This window comes from Bactrocera neohumeralis, chromosome 5, assembly GCF_024586455.1.
Source record: "Bactrocera neohumeralis isolate Rockhampton chromosome 5, APGP_CSIRO_Bneo_wtdbg2-racon-allhic-juicebox.fasta_v2, whole genome shotgun sequence".
NCBI lineage: Eukaryota > Metazoa > Arthropoda > Insecta > Diptera > Tephritidae > Bactrocera > Bactrocera neohumeralis.
The window spans coordinates 16,209,105-16,228,005 of record NC_065922.1 but is presented as its reverse complement, the minus strand read 5'-3'; the positions used below and the strand labels follow the sequence as shown (position 1 = coordinate 16,228,005).

Here is an 18,901-nt window from a genome sequence, read left to right as displayed (position 1 = left end):
TGGTATTTCGAGTGTGTTGAGCGTCAACTAATTTGGCAGTCATTAATAATTAAAAGTAACATTTAAATATATAAATAAAAATAGTTCTTATTACAAATTTTCAAAAAAAAAAATAATTTTTTGTTAACAGTTTTGTTTAATTCATTCTTTATCTAGTTTTCTTCTATTCAATTAAATTTAATTCAATTAATTAATAATAATAATTAATATAAATTAAATTAAATTAAATAATAATAAAAATTAAATTTAATTACTTTTCTTATTTATTATTTTTTTTTAATATTAAATTTTGATAGATTATATGTACCTTTAAAAATAAAATACTTTAATCTTGAATCGAAATCTCAAATAGTTTTTGAGACATAAACCTTCTAAAGCATAGCCGCTCAGTACGATCAGGTTACTTTTAAATGCGTTTTTTCAGAACTACATTTTTCAGATTTGCTGGATTAATTACTCGTGACATGTGATCCGATCAATACCAGATTTCGACCGTAGGATATTGTAGCAACAATTTGTTCTTTGTCTTACAATATCTCATTTCATCATTTAGTACCTACATAAATCAATTTAATTTTATTTCATAATTTCGTTTATTATGACTTAACGTAACTTAACTTATCTTAACTTTACATAACTTAACTTAACTTATCTTATCATAACTTAACTTATTTTAATTTAATTTTTAATTTCGTTTTTATACTCGCAACAAAGTTGCTAAGGAGTATATAGTTTTGTTCTTAACATAACTTAACTTAACTTAACTTAACTTAACTTAAACTTAACTTAACTTAACTTAACTTAACTTAACTTAACTTAACTTAACTTAACTTAACTTAACTTAACTTAACTTAACTTAACTTAACTTAACGTAACTTAACTTAACAATTTAATTTAATTTAATTTTGTTGAATTTAATTTTAATTTTTAATTTAATTTTAATTCGTTTTTTATTTTAATTTATGTATATTCTATTTGATTTTATTATAATTTTTTTTTATTTTGTTTTACTTTATTTTTTATTTTATTTCATATTCTACCCAACTTTATTTTTTAATTTTAATATTAATATTACTTTCTTTGATTTATGATTTTGTGTTATTTTTAATGAAATTATTTTACTTTTTATATACTTTCATAGACTTTATTTTCCAAAAACAATACTTTCGACTAAATATCAGACCAATCAACATTCGTTCAACTGTTTCCACTGTTTTTCTTTTATTTACTATTTTCGCTACTTTTTTATCTCTACAATTTCTCTGCCGCTAACTTTAAACATTTCTCTACAAAATTCAAATTACTTACACATATTTATATACATATATACATGGCTGTATTTCCCAAAAGTGATCTCGTTATCTTTCTAAAAGAGACCTATCTACGCGTATACCTTACAACCTTCAATGTCATAGCTGTATAAAACCAAGAAACCGCCGGCAAATTGCGCTCCTAACTACTTAAACTCTTGTCGAAATCTCTAACGCTCCTCTATCATCCGTCATTTCATAGCATTTTTATTCAGCTTTTACACGTTTCTACGCAATTCATATGGAAACGAGTGGAAATAAAATAATTTCTCATACGCACACGCGCACACACAAATTAAAATAAAATTTGCAAAATATTCGCAAAATATACAAATACATGCCTGACACACTCTTTCGCCAACCGCTCAACGCTCAATTTTCGCAATTTCACATCAGCAACACTGCAAAAACAGCGCCGCAACATTTTTGTGCCAAGCAACATGTTGCGCTACCAGCGCACTCAACATTCTACATGTATATTCGCAAACTCACCAACACACACTCGCAACCACACACAGCGTGGTCCTCTTATCTTGCGTACTCGTTCGCGCCAACGTGTTCGCCCGCTCTTTGGCTCCCCACTTCGGCTGCGTATGACATCAGCGGCGTTGGCGGCGTCGTGACTCTTTGCAAATTTGCGAATTTTTTGCCAATTCTCTTTCTTTCATTTATTCTATGCCAGAATTGAATCGAACTCTGTGGGGTTTGCGAATTTTTGCTCACACACTTGTGGCGAACTTTTTTTGTCGGCTGGCGCTGTTTAGTTTGAAGAGTCTTCTCAGTGAGTTTTGCGAACGCCGCTTATCTGCGTGTGTATGTGTGTACGCCGCAATTGTTCGAGTGTGATTTTTTCTATTTCTTATTTCTTTTTGTGTGAAGATGATCCGTTGGCAAACTTCAACCGCGACAAACATAGAACAAAATAGATTACAACAACTCAAATAAACGCAACCATGCGACCGATAAAGATTTATTTCTGTTAAACCAGTCGTTGGTAAACTCGTGTGTAAGCATATACATTGTATATTAACAGAAAGCATAAAATATTTCGGAAATATGATACGCTAAGTTAAAACTTTGAAATTCTTCGCTAAGAATAGTTTTTAAGCCAATAAGGTTAGCCTAGACGTGGCCACGGAGGGCAACCTGGTCGATTGTGGTTTCAGATTCAAGCCAATATTAAATATTTAGATGTAGGGTATATACATATATGTACATATATAATAAATGATCAGGTTGACAAGCGGAGTAGAAATTCGAGTGACTGCCCGTCTGTTCGTCCGTCCGACTGTGCAAGCTCTAACTTAAGTAAATGAGATATCGTAATGAAACTTGATATATAAGTTCCTTCACAAAAAAGGAAGAACGACTTCGTAGATGAACGTAATCGGACCACTACCACGCCCTCAAATCGCCATTAACCGAAAACATATAAAGTGCCATAACTAAGCACTATATTAAGATCCAGAACTGTAATTTGGCATAAAAGATCGCAATGTTAGAGGGCACCTGGGGGCTACAAATAAAAAAAAGTGGGAGTGGACCCATCTTCTAATAACACAAAAAAACGGTTCAAGCCAAACTACCCAAATTCGCGCTTGATAAATTCTATAACCCCAGTGTGAAAATTAATGAAATCGTATCATAATCCCCCCCACCCGCTATATAACGGTACTGTTTTAAATTACTAAGACCTCGATAAATCAATAACCAAAACTCCAGGAACATTAAACTTACTACCCAGCTGGTATCAGAGAACTTTATGAAATTCATGTTCACAATTTGACAATGGACGTAGTAAGGTCCTTCTTTAGGGGACATTACATATATTGAGTCCAATTTCAACAAAATTCATACTTTCCATATAACACAATTCCAAGAGGTCCCCTGCACCCTTGATAATTTCATTGAAGATCTTATAATTGTAACCAATCCCTGTATACTAAGCATTCTAACAAAATCTGACATAACCTCATTTCAACCATAACGAAAAATTAATACAATGCCTTGAACGATAAAGTTTTACCAAATTTAACATAACCTCAATTCTGTACTGTAGAAAATATTGTAAATTCAGGACATTTAATAATAATAGGAAAACAATAAAAAAATAACCAAGTGTAAAGATAGTAGAAAACGTGTACCAGAAACGCCCTAGATCGCTGGCAAAGGATTCCAAGATTTGTCATAGAGGTTATTAATAACAAATTTCCATTCTTAGGATTTCGTTAAGCTCGCCAAAAATAATAATGGATATAATAATGAAATAATGGATAATAATCTTTAAAACGTGTATTAAAAGAGCATTGAATTCAAAAATAAAAACATAAACTTTTTTTTTTTAAATTTTTTAAGGTGTATATCCCCTTGTGAATGTATTATTTCAAAATAATCTGTGAAAATTTATGTAAGGTGTTCCGGTAAATAGCTTCGGAGATAACAGCGTTTTTGTAAGAATTTTTGAACTTAGTGTAATCAGATCCCGAAACTTTAAACACGATTTATCGAAACGCTGTTTTCAGAGTCGGTGAGGAAATCTTTTTCGAAGCGGGTCGACCGATCGACTTGAAATTTTTACAGGAGATTCTTTGATATATTTGTCAAGTAATGATTGAAAGAGTAAGATTTTGAATATCAATTTTAATTTGTTTAGTTACTCAGGCTTACTACCAGTTCTTTGAACATTTGGGACAAAAAAGCACCCGGAAATTGTAATTAAATTACCTGAGTAACTCGGTAGAACAGTCCTTAATTACTACGCCAAATATTAGCGCGATGGATAAAAATATCAAACAAAGAATTTGCCTCAAATTTTATATTTCTAACCAAATTTCTTGTGCGAAATCGTTGCGAATGTTGAAAAAGGCTTACAGTGATTTAGTTTTATCAAAAAACAAGCCAACAAGTGGGCCAAAGCTTTCAAAGACGGTCAAGAGATCGTTGAAGAGATACCTCGTTCTGGACGACCTTTGACCTCTTCAACTGATAAAAATATTAAACAAGTGAAGGATATGGCGATTGAAAATCCTCAGGCAAGTGTTAGAAAAGCGGCAAGAGAGCTGGACATCTGTTGCGAGCCCGTTCGAAAGATTTTGGGCTGATATTTTGGGTATGAAACGCGTTCTTGCTCGACTCATACCGATAACGCCAATCTTTTTTTAAAAAGGGTACCGTAAACAGGTATCTTTTGGTGCGAATTCCGATCCCGCATTCATAGAGAGCATTACAACTGTCAACGAGCCGTGGGTTTATGACTTTGACATTAAAACAAGTCAACAATCATCGGAATGGAACCCGTTTTCAGCCGATCTGAAGGAGCTGAAGGCTATTACAAAAAGTACTTATGAAATGTGTTTCGAGAATCCGAAAAATCGTTGACAAAAGTGTATTACATCCGGTGGGGATTACTATGAATGGAAGGAATAAGATTTTTAATAATAATTTTGATTTTTTTTTGTCGCTCTGACGTATTACTAGTCCTTTAAACATCCATCTACAAAAATAGTGTTTTTGTTTCTTTTGATTTTGGATTTGAGTTATTTTTAATCCGAAAAATGGTACTCACCGCCATACATCTCTTTCCGGCCCTTAAAGAATGACAGCGGAAATCAAAAATGTTTCAAATTTAAGTCAATCTGGAGTGTAAACTTTTTCATAAAGAACAAAGACGCGAAAGTCCTTTTGTAAAAAAAAAAAAAAATATAAATTTTGACTACTACTTCGATCGTTAGTTATATTGATCTATTGTAATGATAATTTTGTTAGGTTTTAGGATTTCAGATAATTTTGAGCAGAAAATCAACATTATCACCAGAAACGTTTTTCTGAAGGTTCTGCTGGAGTTTGGTTACAGTATTAAGGGCACAATAGATTTTAGGCCGCGGTACAATCCTCATCTATTTATCTTATTTTCAGGGTATCAAAATTTTTCAGAACGAATCGTTGATTATTAAAATACATTGAAATCGGCAAATGGGCTTTTATTTCAATTCATCATTAAATAAAATGCCTTATATAAAAAAATTAAGAAAAAATAATTTTTCTCACATGCAAGTGCAGATAATAAAAATTCGAATTTAGAAATTAAATATTTACCATAGACTATAAATAATATTATTCAATATATCATTAAAAGGAGTTTTCATTCGTAGAGTTTCCCATAGCCTGCTTACAGGCGCCAAACACGATCTGTGAGACATTTTAAATACATAGCTTTTAACAGAAGTAATGCGAGAATCAAGAGAAGGCGAAAAAATATTAGAACAGTATCCAAAACGTTATAGCATGAGTTAAATAAAAAAAAAATAAAATATAAAAAAATTTCATATAAAAAAAAAAAAAAAAAAAAATAATTTAAAATAACTTTTGGCTGTATATACAGTTAATCATATATTATAGCATGTGATATAGCTATTTTCTAAAATTAAAATAAGATTTACAAACTTTTACTAACAACAATTAGACGAGTTTTACCAAAATCCACGCTCATATAACCAAAAACAATCGAAAATCAATGGAAGTCGATGGCTTGTGAGCGTCGGAAAGCGACATTACATGGACGAGTGCATTTTCAACAGCTCACACACACACACGCATGCGCTTTCATATATGTAAACAATTTTAGGCACACAAAAGTGTGCGTGCGCTTTGTACTGTACATATTAGGTATATAAATAAGCTTAGATATATAAAGTAAACAAGCGCACAATAAGAAAACAACACACACACATGTGTATATACCAACGGATTGGCCTCAACGCGCACGCACACTAACGCGCACAGCGTTGAAATTCTATACTCCTCATTGTATTTGCTTTGTTTTATTTTGTTTTGTGCATTTTCATCGGTGTTTTTTGTTTTCATTTGCATTTTCGTTGTTTGCTCAATAAAATCGAAATGTGCCGCCGCCGCCCCCACTACCGCTGACTGTCTGTATACCCGCCACCCAACTGACAACCAACATGTTTGGCGCTCGCCAACGCAGCCGCCCGAAAATGACCCAGCGCACCCTCGGTAGCGGCATGCGAAGGAAGCGCGCGCTCAACGGTCATGTCCTGTCAAGCACCCAACAGCCACACTGCGAACACGCCGCGTACAACGAAGCCACGACAAAATCGGCAAATGCCCAAAATCAGTTGTGCAGACATGCAACGCCGGCTATGCGCCACGCACACACACACTCACGCATACATGTATAGTGTAGTGTAGTATAGTACTTGGGGCATGAATTGCGTGCTTTTTGTTGGGCGTTTGGTCGCGTTGCCAAGGGTTTCCTTTGTTGTGCCGCCGCGCGTACGCTGCTGGCAGTGGCGACGACGGCCACACCACGCCGCACAGCCTAAAGTGCTCAACGGCCACACACGCCGCCCCCGACCACGCCAAAACACACGCCCGCACATTAAACGGCGCTTATGTATTTTGTTTTGTTTACTTACATATACATACATACATATATATCCTTTGCAATCGAATGGCAATTTTCTTTTTTGTTTTGCTCGTTTTGTTCGTTGCATTTTTGTTTGGTTCGTAAGGACAGCGCGGTGAGCGTAAAATCACGTCAGAGCGGCAAAGCGCGTGCAAGTTGGGGGGCTTTGATAGTGAAAAGGTGAAAAAGAGAGAAAGTGAGAGAGAGAGTGAGCGACTGTTTGCGCTTACTCTCACGTGTTTTTGCTCTTCATTTCACGTTGTCCTGTCGCGACGCGCGAACTTCTTCCTTGCAACTATATCAAATGTATATGTTGCATGCAACATGTTGCCACGCACACACGCGCAACGCACTCTTTGGCGGCTCGACGCTGCTCGCTGCGTTGCACGCGTCACTGCAAGTGGCAAAAGTCCTTTGACTCCAATGTTAATTACCCCCACGCGCTTTCGTCGACAACACGCACACACACACATTCACGCTTTCAAGCAGTGGAAGGAAAATTGTCGCGAACTGTTTGCTATTTCTGCTCTTGTTAATCATATTTTTCGGTGCGCCTTGGAGTTCCTTCACTTTTTTCGGCCAACAAATGTTGAAAGACTCTATACAAACACACACACATACACATACGTGTTTTTTGTTGTTGCTACCGAGCGCACCGTTATTTGTCAAAATCCCCTGCAAGTGCGTGTGCATATAAAAATTGTCCTCCGCACTCCGCTTGAAACAAAATTCGTGTGGCAGACACACACATCCACACACTCGTTATTCGCGAAGAATTCGACGGCGTTCTTCGCTTGTTTCTTTTTATAATCTTTATATATTTTTTTTACTTTTCGTGTTATGATTATTTTTTATATTTCATGCCGTCCTTTGAGTTGCCTTTTGTACGCTCGTACCTATGGAAAAACATCCGTACATAAGCACATATTTTCACGGTTCGTTCGAGAAAAGGCGAAAATTAAGCACGAGTGTCCTTACGAAAATGTTAATGAACTCATTTCGTTTGCAGTCGCAGTTTCCTCTGTTTGTTTGCTTGTTTGTGTGTGTCTCTTTTTCGTATGTTTTTGTTGCTTTTGTGAATTTCATGTTGCGTTGTTTTGCTGTTCGCCTTGTGTGAAGTATTACAAGAACTTCAATGAGCCACTCGTGACAAAGTTTAATTGCACGAAAAAGGGCAGTAGAATTTTGCTCTTAAAGTGCATTCGTTTGTTGGCATTTCGCGAGCGTTTTTTGTGTGTTTGTGCTGCTTGGTTAACTTTAAGAAAGTTTTCGGTGACGAAATTTGGGTTAGTATGTATGTATGTGTTGCATCATTGTAAAAATATTTACAAAATTTGATTAAGGCAAAACGTATTTACAATTCTCAGTAAGTTTATTTAATACTCGCTTTGAAAATTTTTAAAATATACTTTAACTTTGTTTCTTGTTCTTTACACACGCATATTCAATTATTGAGTCATTACAAATATTTATATCGTTCAAACAATGCGTATCATAATTCTCAACCAGTTTATGAAATATTTTCTTTAAGGAGTTGAGAAATTATATTAGTTATAATCAATTTCAACTTGTTATTACGAATATTTTACAATTTATTATGAGGAATTTAACAAATTATTTGAAAAAAATTGAACAACAACAAAAAGTAATAATATTTGTTTGTTTATATGTGAGACTCAATTTGCTATTGAAATCCATATAAATGATCTCACTTGGTTTATATTTGACATGATTATTTGGGATGCTAGCTGACCTCTAAATGAAAGTATATATTCTTTATACGGTTCATGCGTTCGAATGATTTTGGTGGATATTTTGTGTTTGAAACGCATTCTTGATCGACTAAAACTGCACTTTTTTCAAAAAGAGTACGATTGTGATCACATTTAAAGCCAAAGACGCAATGAATACTATCAATCAACCACCGTATGCACCAGATTTGGCTTCGTGTGGTTTTTTCTTATTCCTCAATTTGAAATTGCCGTTTTCCCCCGCTTTCGGTCGGTCGAAGAAATAAAAAAAAATTCGCTGAAAGAGCTAAAGGCCATCCCAAAAAATGCTTATGAAAGTGTTTCGAAGTTTGGAAAAGTCGTTGGCATAAGTGTATTACATCTGGCGGGATTACTTTGAAGGCGACAAAATAAATTTTGATGAATAATTTAATATTTTGCGTTTTATTTACAATTTCCGGGTACTTTTTTGTCATAATGAATATCGCTAAAATATCGACGGACGAATGGGAATAACTACAAACATCGTCTATTTATTAACAATGACTAATAATTGGTGTGAATTAGGTGATAATACTCGATTATAACGTCATTTTGACATATTTTAAATACGAAACCTCTTCATTTTCCAATTTCGTAACTAATAGAGAACAATAAAATTGGTACAAAAACTACAAAAGTATGTCAATAGTGTGAAAGAAATTCAGTGGATTTATAATTTATCAAAAACTTCTTAGCTCCGATCGATTAGGAATTAGGATCAAGGATACAGGATGTGTTAAAAGACCAACCATGTGGATAGCTTAAAATGCTGGTACGTTGTGATACGATTACCTAAAACTCCTACATATATAATGGACCTTCATAATTTGACAAAACTTGAGAATCATCGCCCAATTTTTGAGACGGCTAATATTACTTTCCGCTAGCAATCCCAGTTCGCCGAAAGTTTGATCGCCGAGATATTTCAATCTCAGTGTGAACAATGGAGAAAGTGCCTGCTTTTTCTATCTTATCCTCTTGCATACAAGTTTGAAAATTTGCGTCCGCATGCCCTAGCGCATGGATGTCTATGGGACAATAACTAGTTAGGAGTTCTTATTATTCCGATTCACTAGTGTTCGACCAACGCTCCCGTCAGGTCCGTAGGTTATGTGCGAAAACGAAACAGAACAACAGGATATAAAAGAAATTTGTCTACTCCTTTGAACCGAAGCTCAAAACAATTTGAAGCGAAGACTCGATAGCTTATGAAACTTTACAATTCGCTCCAATCTTATGATTCTCAAGAAGTTAAAGACAGTTTACAAATAATTTCGGAGAAATATTCCTCACCGACCCTGAAAACACTGCTGTGAGAAAAAACGTTTACAATTTTCTGAGCCGATTACACCAATTTAAATATATAATTCTTATTTATTTCTCTGAAACTATTTGCCAAATCAACTTCAAATTTTCGGAGAATATTTTCAAATACACACATGAATTTACATATGCACTTTTGCTGAAGTATCAGCCGCCCATTGACATCCAGAGAGATGAACTTGAGCGATTATATCAGCTATCAGAGTCTAAAACGGTATCGGCAAAGACAGAGAGAAAAAGAGGGAGAAATAAGAGCTCTAAAATATAGCAGCAGCGGTGGCATTCCTCGTCTAAAGGGCGCTGGACCCACAGACTTATACCAGACATCCACTCGTGAATAGACAGACGTCATGGGAACCTGGATTTCCATCTGACCCAAATACTTAGTAGATAAGGGTGATTTAGAAGCCACCTTACAGATCCCACAATGACATTCGTCCGAACTGTCCGACGTAGTAGTATATAGAAGACTCTGAACATGTATTATTTTATTGCCATTTCAAATGTAAGGAAAAAACTAAAAACCACTCTTGCTGGTAGTCTTAGGGTCCATAATTTAACGACACTCATGTTTCAGTCGACTGAGAAATGGAGAGCTGTTAGCGAAGCGTCAGCATTCATAATGACAAAACTCAAATTTTTTCAACAGATTAGGCATGTTTTTACTTTGATGGCGACAAAATAAATATTGATGAACAATTAAATATATGTATATGTACATACATACATATGTATGTATATATTTATTTATAATTTCCATGTGCTTTTTTGTCCAAATGTATTTACATTTTTGTCACAATGTACATATGTATGTATATTTAAAACAAACACCGCAAGAAAAAACTAATTATGTAGTGTAAAAACTTTCGATAATCATGTTTGGTGGTCAAAATGTTGATTAGCAACATGTTTCAGCAACACAGCTGCATGCTATCCCTTTCACTCATGCCTGGACAACGCATACAAACAGCCACCCCACACACACACACGACACGTTACATAACGCACCAACAAAACCAATTGTACAAATACACAAACGCACAACAACAACTCGATTGCCTGCTTTCCGGCATTTACACACCCTGCCGCGGCTTGTGCCAGTGTGTGCCTATCGCAGCCGCCACCTTCGTGCGGCCTATTGCTCGCAACGCATACGACTTACAACAAAAGCACTACAACAACACAACACAGCAACGCGCACGTAATGCACATAATAAAAGTAGGCTGGGTTTATGGCGCCCCAGCCTAAAGCCATAACCATAGCCATAGCCATAGCTATAGTCTCATGCATACAAAAAGCATTGCCGACCAACACACACGCAACGTACATGCCTACGCACACCTACATACATGCATACATACATACAGTACACACGTGTGTGCTTGGTGTATTTGTATTTATGGCCAAGAAGCAAGAGAATGCAATGCATTTTTTCTGCACTATTTTTGTTTCATCGACGTCGTACTCCTCTCTCTTCACTCTGCCGGGCAATTATACGCGGATGCATGTATGCACATATGTTTGTATGTACACATGACTTCATATGTGTTTGGACACAGTTGACGGCCTATATTGGTTGTGTGTACGTTTTGTTGTTTGTGTTTTTGTTGCTGTTTTTATTGCTATTTACACAGATGCGATACGCGGTTGCATTGCGTTGGTGCAAGCGAGAGCCACAACAACTAAATATGCTGTAAATAAGTATGGACGTAGCACTCGCCAGCACATATGGGAATATTAAAGTGCATAAGTATGTATGTGTGTATGTATTTGCTAATATAGAAAGGTATGTACATAATAAAACTACTATGCGAAACATGCAAGACTGGCAGATACGGCATGCTTTTAGTACTCGTCTGTATATACATACAGACATATGTACTTACATACATATATACATATGTACACATATGCCTAGTTTCACTAGCACTTTTGGTCACATAACGCTGTTGTTATTGTTATTATTGCCTCTACCAACACTAAAGGCTGTGTCATTTTAGCAAATAAAATCGTCAAATAAACCACAGGTTTGCCAGCTTACTATGAATACTCCATATAAGAGGAGCCTGTGCGTGTGTGTGTTTGGAACAATAATTGGACAATTCGACCGAAAGATCTCAAATAAGAGTAACCGGGGAAAACAATATGATATTGGTGAGGAAATAAATTTTTTTTTAAATTATTTAGAGAACTTTGGATGTAAAGATCATTTTAAAATGTTTTGACAAATTATTGTTATTTTTATTTTAGGTAGTTATTAATATATTAATTAGCTCTAAGTAAGCCTGGCGTCGCTACAAAATATTGAACTAATCTTCTGATCTTTCGTCCATAACCTAGCTTTGCTTAAAATTTCACTCTTACTCCGCATTGTATATAAAATATTGTTTGTTGTGTTTGAAAAGGTGTTATTTCCGTTAAAGCAACTTAATCTCGAATATTTGTGTAAGAATTGGAAATGATTTTTTTTTTTATTTTTTGATTCCAAGATTTTCTGCTTCGGCAATCTTAAACTAAACAAAAATTATCATCAATGTTATTGCTGGCCACTTTTATACCCTGAACTAGGCCCGTGAGTTGGCAATAATTAAACTTTTGATACCCTATAAAGTGAACTATAAGCCTAACAAGGTGTGTTCGCCTGTCTATATATGAGTAAATGCGAACTATCGATCAAAACCCAGTTCTTGTATGCAAAACCGTTTTATATGGAAAAATATCTACACGAAGTTTAACGAGGATTATTCTTCTGGGCAATGCTGCAATAACCGAAAACATTGTTTAGATCGGACCACTATAGCATATATTGGGTAATCGAAAAAATCTTTTCGTATTTCTAATCGAACTCCAACTTATTTGTTTTTATTTTTATTCTAATAAATAAACAAATATGTATGTATCATTTCAGTCGGACACTTTTTGCCTTTTTTCCGCTAGAGACATTATTCCATCAGTGTAAATCGAAATATCCAGAACGAAAGCAACCGAGCCGTTGGTGTGCTACACGAGCTGATGCTGTATCGTCTCCATAAACTTCACAAATTTCGTTGGTGGCTTGTGTGGCATTCTTCCCTTTTTTATACAAAAATTTCAAAATATAGCGAATTTCTTCATTATTTTCACTCACTTTTCCAGAGCTGTAACTTTTTTTCAACTTCTCCGAATTTAATTTTGATTAAATGAAGCTTAAAATCTCACCTTTCCAACACTATATGGTATGACACAATGTGATTGGTAGCACTGGATATATACGACTCTATTGACTTTTGCGACTATCCAATATATAATTGTAGGACACCTGTTCGATAAAAAAACAAGTTCCTGTTCGGAAAAATTTTTTATTTGATAAGATATTTTTTGAAAATTTTGCATAAAATATTGTCAAAAGCAATGCTACCAATATCCAAATAAATTGTTCAGATCAAACCACCATAGCATATAGTTGCCATAAAAACTAATTAACTAACATATTAAAATCAAGTCGAGACAATGTATTCTCACGAAATTCGGTGTACATTATTGTCTAAGACAGCTCTACTGTCTCCAAAGAAATTGTACAGATCAGACCACTGCAGCTTATACATATGTACATACAGACATACATATGTACGTATCTGTCATTCAAACTATAAAAAAAAGATATTCTTATTGTTTTTATTAAATAACCTTAATTAGATTTGAAGGTTATCAAACAAAAGCGGCTAAGAGGAACCAGCAAAAGGTTTTCCTTTGAATGCAGTTATGGCACGGTTATATTTTCAGCATGAAATGCACTTTTGAATGGAGTTATATTTTTCGTGGAGCAGAAGTTAATGTTTATTTTTATCCGTCGCTGGGAAATTTTCTGCAATATATTATGAATCTTAAAAACTCTGTGTTCATTTCAATAAATGATTAGAAAGGATTCCACTCCACATTTTTGATTATGGGTGGCAAGGAAATTTTTCTTCGAAAGAAGTGCTTTTTTATGGTGTATATAGCCGATTTCTATATACGAACATTTTAATATTAATTAAATGCTGAACTTTTTAATTTACCTTAAACGGTGAGCTTAAAGTATGTTATTTTTATTATTTAAACATTTAAACATTTGAATTGTTGAAAGCTAATTGTCCCCAATTGATCTAGGTTCCTTATGTTTTAATGCCTTTAATTAACACATATCACTTTTATATTTTATATAGAGACACAATAAATAATACGCATATGTTTATAAAATCATGAACAACAATGCACAATATATCTAATTTAAATGTTTATATATAGAGAATATGCATTTAGGTACTAAACTCTCCGTATTTCTTAAGAAAATTCTCATTAAAGCGTATTATTTCATAAGCAAGCATCATTTATCTGCTACAAACTTGATAATCAAATTTTTCAATACTCACCATGCTGAAAAGTAATTTTCCGCTTTGTTGCACTTCTCTTATCATATTCTTATACAGTTGTCGCCGAATATCCACTTCCGGCGTACAAATAAAGCCGGAACAGAAATTTGCTGGGGCTGTGGAGCACTAGCGCTCCACCAATAACGTCTTTATGTTTCCACAATATTACAACAGTAAAAAGTAACATAAAACACTTGTATTTATATTATTTAGTTTAAATCACTAGCAATCCAATAAATTCACCTAATATTTAGCCATAAAACCAAGGGAAAATATTTCCGGCACACATTCACTCTGCCACAACCTTGAACTTTAATTTTCGACTTTCCACCATCAACAATTACATCATATGTGGTATATATCACTTTTCTCTGCATCATTTTATACATGTGAACGCTTTTTAAACAATATATTAGTACACACTGACTTTTATAAGAGGTTTTTAAAAATTTCCAATCAGAAGAACGCAGTCTGAAATAAAATTTACAAAATTTTCTTCAAAATGGCGGTGTCCGTTAGGTCTGTCAAAGTGAAACCGTTAGCTATACAGTGTTGTTAAATATAATATTAAAAATTTTAATTATTTTGAAATAAAATGAAGCAAATACAGGTGTTATATTTTAAAAGGCGTTTACTAATAGAAATTTGTCTACGCTTATCATAAATATTTTAAATATATATAGTTTTATCGTTGCTTTTATTGCTTTTTTTCGTTACAACCATGCAGCTCGGGCACACAACAGAAAGCTGGCTGTTGTGAAAACTACAAAATATTACCTATGTCAGCGCTTTCTATTCATACTGCTGTGTTCTCACTCTTACACACAAATACAGAGACTTTGTGCCATTTTACAAATTCTGTCGTGTGCACTCTTTTTCACCCATATGCTTGCCCTATGCTGCAGCACTGTCAGTTTTGGACAATTTGTCAGAAAATTTTTTTAAGTGCGTTTGTCGTGAAATTTCTAATTGTTTGTTTTCAATTATTACTCACGAAAAGTAAGCCATAATAACCAATAAAAAATAGTGGTGAGTGTTAAACAATCTACGCTCTATCAATTAGTAAACAAAAGAATAGTTAAAGTTGTATACTAATACAGATAATTACGTTGACAGTGAATGGATAAAATTTGCAAGTTCATCGGTGTCTCGTGGTTGTGGTATTCGTTTTGTACTTCAGTCGGTGTTTTAGGCGATGTACTTAGAAAACTTTTCATAATTTTACCATTCCCCCCAATCAAAAAATAACATATTTGCGGTTTTACTATATTCTTTTTAAATTTCCTATTATAATAGCATTACCTATTTGCTAAGGGTTTTGCTGTTCGTTTATTGATTTTCCAAAACGTAAAATTAACCAAGTGGGTACGTTACTTCTCGGCTTTGGCATTCACATGCATATATAGAAATGTGTGTTCGTATGGAGAGCGTGTGGGGGTCCACTTAGTGGTACGTTCGAGAAGCACGTAATTTTGTTTTGTATGCAAGCCTGTCAAGAAATCAATATATCTGTTTTGGGGGCGCAAGTGTTGATCGATGATTAGCACACGCTATGGTCAGAAGTGTTCAATTTTAATACGAGCATATTTATATGTACATATGTATATAAATATGAACTTGTACGACGTTTACGTCAAACTCTACCATGCGTAGCACATACCCAATATTTTCTTTGTTTCCTTTGTTTAACAAAAACTGCAGAGCTGAGCTTTCACCAACGCCTTGATATATTTGTACAGGCATAGGCACTGGCCCCAAAATGAACTTTATTTGATGTTGATTTTCCATCCGTCTAATTAATATTATCACAAAAACGTACATACATACATATAATATATATTTTATATCCTGAGCAAGATATATTAAGTTTACCACGAAATATTTAACACCCTGAAGGAAACTTCGGGGACCCTTTAATTATATGCAGCAGAGTCAAAAGAAAGTATAACAATTGTTTATTACATTATTTGTTTAATTTAAGATTTTGCTAAGTAATAATGCAATGTAACAATTTATATTTTTTTTAATTAATATCTGGCCCCGGTAGGTCGGTAGGCCATGTAAACCGACCGATCATAATCAAGTTCTATGTACGGTTTTACCAAAGCTAACATTTCTTCATTTTTAAAGAAAGTTGTTTGGATTTTTATTATAAAATAAGTTACCGAGTTCAATATATTTCGAAAACAAATAATTTAATTTTTCTCATTCCTCTTTGTTCTGTCCTTGTATATTTATAGCGTTCCCCTTTCACATGTGCATCGTTCCCTAGCGAACAGTAGCGAAACAGGAAAGGCTCTAAAATATTGTAAACTAAAAATAATTATTGTAACGACCAAGTGTACGCTAAAGTAAATAGATAATACACAAACTGTAAACATGTCCAGCTTACCACGTCGCATCATCAAGGAAACTCAACGCTTGATGCAGGAGCCTGTGCCCGGCATTAATGCCATTCCTGATGAAAACAATGCACGCTACTTTCATGTTATTGTAACGGGTCCAAATGATTCGCCTTTCGAAGGTGGCGTTTTTAAATTGGAATTATTCTTGCCCGAAGATTATCCCATGTCAGCGCCAAAAGTACGTTTCATTACCAAAATTTATCATCCGAATATTGATCGCTTGGGACGCATTTGCTTGGATGTACTCAAGGATAAGTGGAGTCCAGCATTACAAATTCGTACAATTCTGCTTTCAATTCAGGCGCTTTTGAGTGCACCCAATCCAGATGATCCACTAGCAAATGATGTCGCAGAATTGTGGAAGGTGAACGAGGCTGAGGCCATCAAGAATGCACGTGAATGGACTCAGAAATATGCCGTCGAAGACTGAAGTGCAAAGTGAAGTGTTTGCAGCAGAAAACAAACGACGATGAACACGAGCGGTGGAGCTGCATGGAGTGTGGCGGGGGTTTGGGCATAGCATGAGATCAACACGTGAATACAACGGCTTTTTGTTGGTAAACAAGTGATGGGGTGGGGGAACATGGCGTAGTTGTATTGTGTGTGAAACAAGAAATGGAATTATATAATAACAATTAAGTAGAGTAATATTGCGTAAAAGAATTGCTAACTGGCTAAAGAAGAACAACTATTTTCCGGTATGCTGTTTAATATTTTTTAAACACTATACACATTAATACATTGAGATGATGACGTCTTGATGTTTTTAAAAGTAAAACTCTACCAAGCAAAACATAAACACTACAACAAACAAATGAGTATAATAAATGAAATACAAAACAGTAATAAAGTTATTGATGATGCAAAAAAATAATAAAATACAAAAATTGCTATAAGTACATACAATAAAACATAAATATATGTATACTCTTACGATACACTTTAATACAAGCTAAATGATATGATAATAGTTTAAATAGAATATAAAAAAACTAAATGCTAAATCACTTGTAAGAAGATGCAACAACAACAATAACTATGCGATATTTGATTCCAACTTTTATACGGTCTACATATGGCTGCTAAGATGAGCGTTTGAGTAAAGAGCGCAACACAACCTTTCAACAAAATGCCGGTTACCGCTTGCTACTGGCTTTCGTCCACGTATGTACGTTGATAGAAGTGTTGCACGTTACTGTGCGCGCTCGTTTGCTAAGTCGCTGTGTGCTATTTATTCACATTTTCTTTTAGTTGCGCTAACAATATTACGTTTAGCCGTCTATTCTTATAGCAATTATATTCTTTTTTGCATTTTAAATTCTAAGCCACTCTTATACATATGTATCTACATGTAAGCACGCCGCATGTTGACGTTGTAGATATTCTGCGTTAAGGAAGTTGCTATTAATATTTAAAGAACAATGAAATTTGATTAATCATTAGAGTGTATACTTCAAAAAAAAAAAAAAAAAACACTGATGTTACTTTTAATTTTGTATGATTATATGTTTCCTTATTATTTTCATTATAATTATTAGCATTATTTAAAAAATCCTAAATAGGTATTTTTAAAGTTTAATGGCATTTCATGTACCAAGCTGCATAAAAGTCAAGGTGAAAGCAAACGTCAATGTGAAAACCATTTGACAGCAGCGCTGCATGTATTGCTGCCCTTTCTATTTGTTTGTGTGTAAAGCAAAAATACCTTTATAAAGTAAAATATATGAAATATTAGGAATCTGCATATTATTTTTTTTATTTCTTAAAGAGTTAGTTGAAATAAACGCGAAACCTGAATTGTAAGATAAAAAATAAATGCGACTTTTTAATTATTATTAAATAGAAATTTGGAATAACCCTACATGGATAAGTATTATATTATACACCAAATTTGCTATTACTTTGTTTGCGACATGCTCAAGGATCGGCGCAAATCCGGGCAACACTTTAAATATAAGTACTCTAAAATACCAAAGTACTGCTTGTTTTTGTTGTAGGCATGGTAAATATTTTACTATTTTCTTTGCAGTTTGTGAAAGCAGGCAGACGCTGAAATAATATTAAAGAAATTATGCTACATTTCTCGGTTTTTATGGCACTTGGCTGCTGTATAAAACGCCGCCAGACACCAAAGTTACACAAATATTATTTATAGCAGCATTTAGCTAAACACTTTTAGCCTGCATTGTCTTTTGAATTTTCGATACATGCTGCTGCCCCAAACCATTTCTATTCCAGCTGTTCATAACACTCTTTTTTGTTTTTTAAGAAAAG

The 18,901-nt window shown here is 34.3% G+C and overlaps 2 protein-coding genes across 2 annotated transcripts in view; one reads left to right on the top strand and one right to left on the bottom strand.

Moving 5' to 3' along the window:
* The window catches only part of LOC126760678 (platelet binding protein GspB), a 470,397-nt gene extending 455,711 nt beyond the window's left edge, over positions 1 to 14,686 (bottom strand). Inside the window, exon 1 of the mRNA XM_050476505.1 lies at positions 14,223 to 14,686. The gene's annotated coding sequence lies outside the window, so the exon portion shown is untranslated. The remainder of the gene's footprint in view (positions 1 to 14,222) is intronic.
* A 445-nt stretch (positions 14,687 to 15,131) lies between these two features.
* On the top strand, positions 15,132 to 18,443 carry LOC126760698 (ubiquitin-conjugating enzyme E2 N). The gene is made up of 2 exons (XM_050476537.1): positions 15,132 to 15,251; positions 16,463 to 18,443. Exon 2 carries the CDS (start codon positions 16,602 to 16,604, stop codon positions 17,055 to 17,057), a length of 456 nt encoding a protein of 151 aa, XP_050332494.1. The 5' UTR covers positions 15,132 to 15,251; positions 16,463 to 16,601; the 3' UTR covers positions 17,058 to 18,443.
* The last annotated feature ends 458 nt before the right edge of the window (positions 18,444 to 18,901 follow it).

Excerpts from the sequence above, each read along its gene's own strand:
- LOC126760698 (XM_050476537.1), top strand. The coding sequence starts at position 16,602 with ATGTCCAGCTTACCACGTCGCATCATCAAGGAAACTCAACGCTTGATG.